General features: G+C 36.0%; 1 protein-coding gene across 1 annotated transcript; it reads right to left on the bottom strand.

Moving 5' to 3' along the window:
• Nucleotides 1-3,601: 3,601 nt before the first annotated feature.
• On the bottom strand, nt 3,602-5,148 carry LOC127810270 (CASP-like protein 4D1). The gene is made up of 3 exons (XM_052349649.1): nt 4,899-5,148; nt 4,195-4,330; nt 3,602-4,054 (listed from the first exon to the last, which is right to left on the bottom strand). The coding sequence occupies exons 1-3, from the start codon at nt 5,099-5,101 to the stop codon at nt 3,836-3,838; spliced, it is 558 nt and encodes a 185-aa protein (XP_052205609.1). The 5' UTR covers nt 5,102-5,148; the 3' UTR covers nt 3,602-3,835.
• Nucleotides 5,149-7,368: the final 2,220 nt, after the last annotated feature.

Genomic DNA, 7,368 nt, shown 5'->3' with positions numbered 1-7,368 from the left:
GAGACTCAGGAGAGTACTGAGTCTCGTGAGGCTCGGGCTGACTCTGATCATCGGTTTGAGATTGATCAGTCTGAGTCTGAGACTGAGTTTGAGGCTGAGGTTGAGGCCGAGATCGTGTTCGCGACATTTTTGTCTCAAATTTGTAGTTCACCTAGCTAGCTTGCCCTTACATTCTTTCGTCCTTTTATATCAGACGCAATCTTGTCATTTACTTGGCTGACTCCCATGTCTTGCATTTGAAAACTTAAAAATTCTTTAGGTCAATTACTATTTACCCCGAAATTAGGTGTAATTGGTTATTATTACATCTTTGTGTTTTAAGATTATCCTTATTATCACATATATTTCAATTTCACCAATATCTGTTAGTAAATTGTTGAGATGGCAAATAGACTCCATAATAACTTACCAATAATATCACAAATGCCTTTCTTTTGAACGAGAAACACAAGAAAAGTTGTAAAAAGATTAAGCAAAAAAACTATATTAACAAGTTTTAAATTTTACACAACTTATTTTAAACTTCTTTAATATATTTAAAATTTAAAATTTTATTTAATTTCAACTTATTTATTTAAAATTTTGTCTAAACAAATTAAAAAGTAAACTATCTTCATAAAAAAAAATTAATTTATATTTTTTTATTTTTTTTACACGTGAGATACTTCTCTAACAAATATAATTAATTATCATTCAAATTAAAAATGACTCTTGTGTTAGATCGTTCAAGTTATGGTGCAGAGATGAAAATGAATTGTTGTCTCTGTAGACGGTTTCAAAACATTTTGATTGTGAGCTTATTTAGTAAACTAAGTAATAAATGCCTTAAAGATATCAGAGAGCAACGAGTCCTTTTTAAAATAACCATTAAAAACTATCTGTTGTCGCCACTTCTTGTCATTATATCATCAGAGAGCAACGAGTGCTTTTCAAAATAACCATTAAAAAGTCTTCGTTGTTGCTACGTACTTGGTGTCATTATATATATATATATATATCGCATGTTACAAGCCCTGGCTAGCTAGCTAATTCAACGTCGTCTTCTTCCTCTTTAATTAAGCTGTGAATTATCATACGTACATATATAGATTTATGAGATAGAAACAAGGAATGGAGAACAAAACAATTGTTCCAATTAAACTAGCCAATCTAATTATTCTAATCAATCTGTTATACGTTGACAGAAACAAGACCCTGAAACAAAAAGATTTCTTAGCGTTCATGGCAAGGCTAACCAGAAAATGACATGACCATGGCTTCTTAATTAGTTCTTTCATTGAGGGACAACGAAGTTGAATTTGATGCCGGCATATGTGCCCTCAAAGTCTTATCATCATCAACTTTAGCATTGAAAGTTCATTATAACTTTGACTATTTTAAATTTTAATATTAATAATCGATCATGGAAATCAATATCTATAAAAGAGATAACACCAATGCTTACATTCATTATTGTAGCTAGCTTAAGTACATATATACAATGATATGCATTTCGTTGTTTTCGTACGTGGAAGGAAAATGATTGATTTTCCCACCCCAATTAGTTGGCCCAAGTGTGAAATTGGTGAGTCCATTCCTCGGCTCACCAATTCAATTCGGATCAGACGTGAGTAAAATTCATTTTAGAATTTTAAACCCAATATTAATTCCAACATAAAATAGAAAACTTCTTTTATATATCTCTATATATATCCATACTTTTTTGGAGGCAATCCCATGTATTTGTTCTTAATTTACTAATCTAGCTAGATTCATTTCTAACGATAGTCAACTTATTATATTGAATTTATTGGATGGTGTGGGCTTGGTTTTTGTGATTGGTTTTATATATATATATAGCTCTTCGATTTATCCGCAATATTCTCATATATTGTGTCACGCAGATGAAACAATTAATTTTATTTGAATGGAGCCTATGGCACCATCACCGTGCCATACAATAAAGGTATCAATGTTGCCCTAAGAGCATAACACGGATGGTTCACAGGATAAAAGATTGCACTCAAGGATGCAGGTTCGGGTCATGGCAGTCGCAGTAGGAGTTTCATCCTCTTGTAAGGGTGGTTTCTTGTGGGCACTATGCACTGTGCCTCCTACTTTGAGAGTCACCATGTATCGTGATTAACCCCTCTTACGTATATAAAACAGTGTGTGGAGGCTTTTAAAGTGAAAAATTTTACCTTTTGCACCCAAGGTATCAATGTCTATATCTTTACTTACTTAATTAACACTTTCATGTTTTAATTAACGAGAAGAGAAGTATAGGAATCCACGCAGCAACAATAGAAATTGCACAATAATCTTCTAACATTGAAAAGGAGTGGCACATAATATATATATATATATATATACATACACACAAACAATACTAACCCAAGAAGGTGAGACCCACAACTTGACGAAGTTAGACGCTGTTTGGCTCACTCTTATTTAGCGTTAAAATTAATAATGTGTTTGCATAAATTTAAATGTCTTTTAAATTATCATTTATATAGTTATGTATTTGATTTAAAAAAATTGATAAACTATTAAAACTTAACAAAAAGATTAACATGAGTATGTTATTGAATAATATAAATAAAATTTATAAAAATAGTAATTTTTAATAAAAAAATTAGAAATTGATACTTAACTGATAAAATTTTTATCATTAAATGTTGATAAATCATATAGAATTATTAAAAAATATATTAATATAATATTTTATGTTAAAATTTAAGTTTAATTAATAAAAATATTAAATATATATGTTGATACATTAATATAAATATATATAGAGAAAGATGGAGGAGGTGGACGGAGGGCATAGCGATGGCAATGGAGGCAACAGACGAAGGGCATGGTGATGACGATGGAGACGATGGACATAGGGCACGACTATGGCAATGGAAAAAAGGTACGATGATGGTGACAGGGACAGGGTTGGAGGCGGTGGCCACCATAGAGGAAATGAAGGCAGTGGCGAAGATGGAGGGCACGAACGAAGGCGAGGACAAAGAGAAAGCAGAGGGATGAAAGAGAGTGATAAAGTTAGAAATATGATTGTTGTTTGTAGATAAAATTGTAAATCAGTTGGTCAACCAAATAAATTGATAATAGTGTTTTGAGAAAATATGAGAGAATTTTTTTTTTTAAATATTATTTAATCTCGACAAGGTCTAAACTCTTTAATTTTTATAAACATCTAACTAAATAATTTATATAATTTATAAATTGAAGGGACAATTATAAGCAATGAAACCGCTGAGCCAAACACGTTAGCAAATCCCAAATGAAGTTTGAGAAGTCCGGACAGAAGTCTAAGAAAATGAAGTTATATATGCAGTAAAGTTTTTATTGAGAGAGAAAAATCAGTGAAGGTCGTTGAATTGCCTAAGAAAGGTCATCATGGCTACTATAATAAAATAGTAATAATAGAGGTTAAATAACATAAAGTTAGATAAAATTTATATATATGTATATATATGTATATGTATATGTCCCAGACTCCATTCCTTTGATTTTATAGAGAATTACCCCCCCCAAAAAAAGAAAAGGAAACTAGAATTAATTATAGAGATTAATTTTATTACAAATTAAGCAACAAAATCCAATGGACAACTAGTTCTCAACCATCTTAAGAAGCAATTATAGTTAATTAATCTCAAATTACAGAAATATTAATTAGACAACCTTACAAATCTTGGGCACACGAGATAATTTTTCTCAGACTTTTGGTTAGTCTGATAGGTATACTTAATATCAATTAACAAGATAAACAGCTAGCTAGCAATACATCTCTGCTTTAGCTAAATATTGGAATCTGTAAATCTTCATGTATATAATTCAGTGCAAACTATTCGTCTTCTCCCTGGGAGGCGGCGAGAGAGGATATGAAAGAAGATGCCACACAAGACAGAAATCCGAGGAGGAGGAAGCCGGCTGCCACGAATGCTAGGTTGTAGAAATCGTTGTATTTGCTCTCCCATTTTTGCGCATACTTTATGCTCCTCTTCCCATCCACCGTCACCCCAAAGTATGCTCCGGCGGCGGTTCCCAATGCGTATGAAATAATCTGCCCAAAAAACAATTAAATATTGAATAAATATATAATAATTATTCCCATATATATATATATATATATATTACAGGTTAATTTGCTACGAGAAATTATTTTCAAACTAGCTAAAACAATCAATGAAATAGCTAGCGGACCTTGTCGCCGTAGAACTCGAACTTGAGAAAAACACTGTGGTTTAGGAGACGCTTCCTTCGTATGGCATAATAGACTGCAAATGGCATTTGCAGTGCATTGTGCACTGCAGCCAACAGTATAACAGCAAGTGCATACCTGTGTGATTGATTATTAAAAGAAGAAGAAGAAGGTCAAGCTCATCAGCCCTAAAATCCAAACAGAAAACAGCAATGATATATAAGTTCAAAGTGTTGCTCATAATCCTTATTACACAATGATGTAATTACTGTTAATAATCATGTATTTAAGAAAAAACAAATGATTCTGTATAAGTTTTCCACACAGAAATTTTATATACATACAGGTCATCTTTCTGTATAATGTTTTGCACATGATTTGAACTTTTATTTTTTGAGTAAAAGGGTTAAACTCTTGTCAAGAGAATTCTCCTGCTCACGAGGGATTGGCCCTTAAACCTTCAATATTAATTGGGTCACTAATGACAGCATTATGAGTCATTTTGCTCTTAAACTTTACTTAAATATCACTTGGAGCCACTTAAATCTCATTCAAGATTTAACATTCAAACTGAAAACATCTAATTTTCATTTGAGCCAGACTCTCAGCCGGACCACCACCTTATTATTCGCAGCATGGATCATTTTCTAACACAATATATATATATATAGGGAGAGAGGAGCGAGAGAGCGATGTTTATACTTACCTGTAGCTGATCACATACTTGTAACTGAGTAGATAGTAGTTATAGCGATCGTCTCCGGGCAGCTTTACCTGGTTACTCTTTGTGATTGCCAGTGCAATCACCACTGAGACTATTGTGAGAGCTCTCGCCGCAGCCGCCACTAGCGGCAGCTTTGACGCCTGAGCCTTGCTTTGAAACTGATAACGAGAAGAGCCGCCGTTCATATTAATTGCTTTTCTTTTCACTGAATATATTGAACGGCTGGCGGCCTTGCCATTGTTGCTCTCTTCTTATAGCAACTGGGTTTTTGTCAGCTAGCTAGCTACCGGTTCCTGAAAATTTTAGAATTTTTTAGGTGGCGACAAACACTAGCCCCAAATAGATGGCTTTATTCCTGATAAATTATCTGGCGTGTTTTTCCGTCTTTATTTGAAGAGTCAAGCCACCATCTTTTGGCATGGAGTTAAGGCCATTTTGGCCTTGTTAGGCTCCAGTGGGTTTGATAGAAGATTGGCATTTTTTTGGCTTCATCAGGTGAGCTAGACAGATTGCTTAACTCTTGTTGACTTGCTTGCCTTGTAACTTCTATAAATATCTAGCTATTTTCTCCTTATAATGTATCCCAAGTTAGAGGATCAGAGGATTCAGAGAGAATGAGAGATCCGTGAGAGTTTTTGTTTGTGTGAGAAATTCTGGTTGAAATTTCTTCTATAAATTTATTCATGAGCAATAGATTATCTTTTCTCTCATTATATCTCTTCTTTCATTGTTTATTGAATCTTTGGTTTCCCAACAAGTGGTATCAGAGCCATAAGTTGAGAGCAGTAGAGGAAAATCCGAAGAACAGAGCCTCTGTTCTTCAAACTTGATTTTTCAAAATTGTCCAATTAGTATTTTGATCATACCAGAAGAATTCTCGTGCCAAGACGAGCACGCTGAAATTTTCCGGAGGCCGAACGGACGCCGTACGCGCCTACACGCGCCGCCTGAAGATCGGAGAGTGAAGCCCATTCTCGCCACGCGCCACACGCGTCGTCTGGAGGTTGAAGACGATCCACGTGGTGCCACGTCATCCGCCACCTCAACCTGTCAACGCCACCCTCATCCAGTTAACAGCCACATCATCTGGTCAACGCCACGTCACCAGTCAATGCCACGTCAGCACATAGCTAAACTTTGGAAAAATTGTAGCATCAGAAGCCATAATAAAGCTCACGTCCACCAACTACACACTGTGGAGACCTCGAATGGAAGATATTCTCAATTGTAGAGATTTGTATGATCCGCTAGAGCTATTGGGTGTAAACCCTGATCCTTCCAAGCCAGCAGAGTGGAATAAATTAAACAGAAAAACTATCGGTCAGATCCGACAATGGATTAATCACAGTGTCTTCCACCATGTCGCATAAGAGACAGATGCACATGCCCTCTAGAAGAAGCTAGAGGAGATGTATCAGGCCAAGACCGCTCGAAATAAAGCCCTATTGATGAGGCGGTTAGTCAATCTGAAGCTGAATAGTGGAACTTCAGTTATCGAGCACACCAGTGAGTTCCAAAGCTTGGTAAACCAGTTGTCGTCTGTAGAGATACCGCTTGGGGATGAAACACAAGCCCTCTTGCTTCTTAGTTCTCTTCCTGAAAGCTCGAAGACGCTAGTAGTCTCTCTCAGCAATTCGGCCCCAGAAGGAAAACTTACCATGACAATGGTTAAGAATGCCTTGTTCAATGAGGAGGCCGGAAGAAAAGATATGAGCACGAACCAGACTCATGCCCTTGTAACAGAAAACCGAGGAAGACAACAAGGAAGTATTCGAGGTAAGTGGAGAGGAAAGAGCAAGAGTAAGGGCAAATTCACAGATGGAAGAAAGACTTACAAGTGCTACCATTGTGGCATTGATGGTCATTTGAAGAAGAACTGCCGAAAATTGCAATGAGAGCAGGGTCAAGGCAATTCTCAGCCTAAGAAAAATGATGGAGATGCATTAGTCACTATCCATGGAGATGTATCCTATTGTTCCATCCAAGATGAGACATGCCTTCACGTGTCAAGAGAAGACACAGAATGGGTGGTAGATACTGCAACATCTTACCACGTGACTCCCCACAAAGATTTCTTCACAACATACAAAACATGTGATTTTGGAGCAGTGGAGATGGGAAATTCCAGTTCATCTGAGATAGATAGAATTTGTGATGTTCAGATACGAACGAGCGTCGAGATCACAATCACTTTGAAGGATGTTAGACATGTGCCAGATCTTTGGCTGAATCTACTTTCTGGAGTAGCTCTTGACAGACAGGGGCTATGGTAATCAGTTTAACAATGACATATGGAAGTTGATAAAATGTGCTATGGTAGTTGCCCAATGACATATTTGTGGCACGTTGTACAAGACTCATGTGAAAATATGTACAGACAACCTCAACATAGTTGAAACGAAGGCTTCTTAGAATCTGTGGCACCAGAGACTTGGTCACATGAGTGAGAAGG

The sequence above is a fragment of the Diospyros lotus genome, chromosome 9, assembly GCF_014633365.1.
Source record: "Diospyros lotus cultivar Yz01 chromosome 9, ASM1463336v1, whole genome shotgun sequence".
Classification (NCBI taxonomy): Eukaryota; Viridiplantae; Streptophyta; class Magnoliopsida; order Ericales; family Ebenaceae; genus Diospyros; species Diospyros lotus.
Note: the sequence above shows the minus strand (reverse complement) of the source record. Positions and strands in the feature narration are given on the sequence as shown.

Bases quoted from the DNA above. Each gene is read 5' to 3' on its own strand.
- LOC127810270 (XM_052349649.1), bottom strand. From the start codon at position 5,101: ATGAACGGCGGCTCTTCTCGTTATCAGTTTCAAAGCAAGGCTCAGGCG. The intron at 4,331-4,898 runs GTAAGTATAAAC...TCAATCACACAG, and splicing joins AAGTATGTGATCAGCTACAG to GTATGCACTTGCTGTTATAC. The intron at 4,055-4,194 runs GTCCGCTAGCTA...TTTTTTGGGCAG, and splicing joins TCGAGTTCTACGGCGACAAG to ATTATTTCATACGCATTGGG.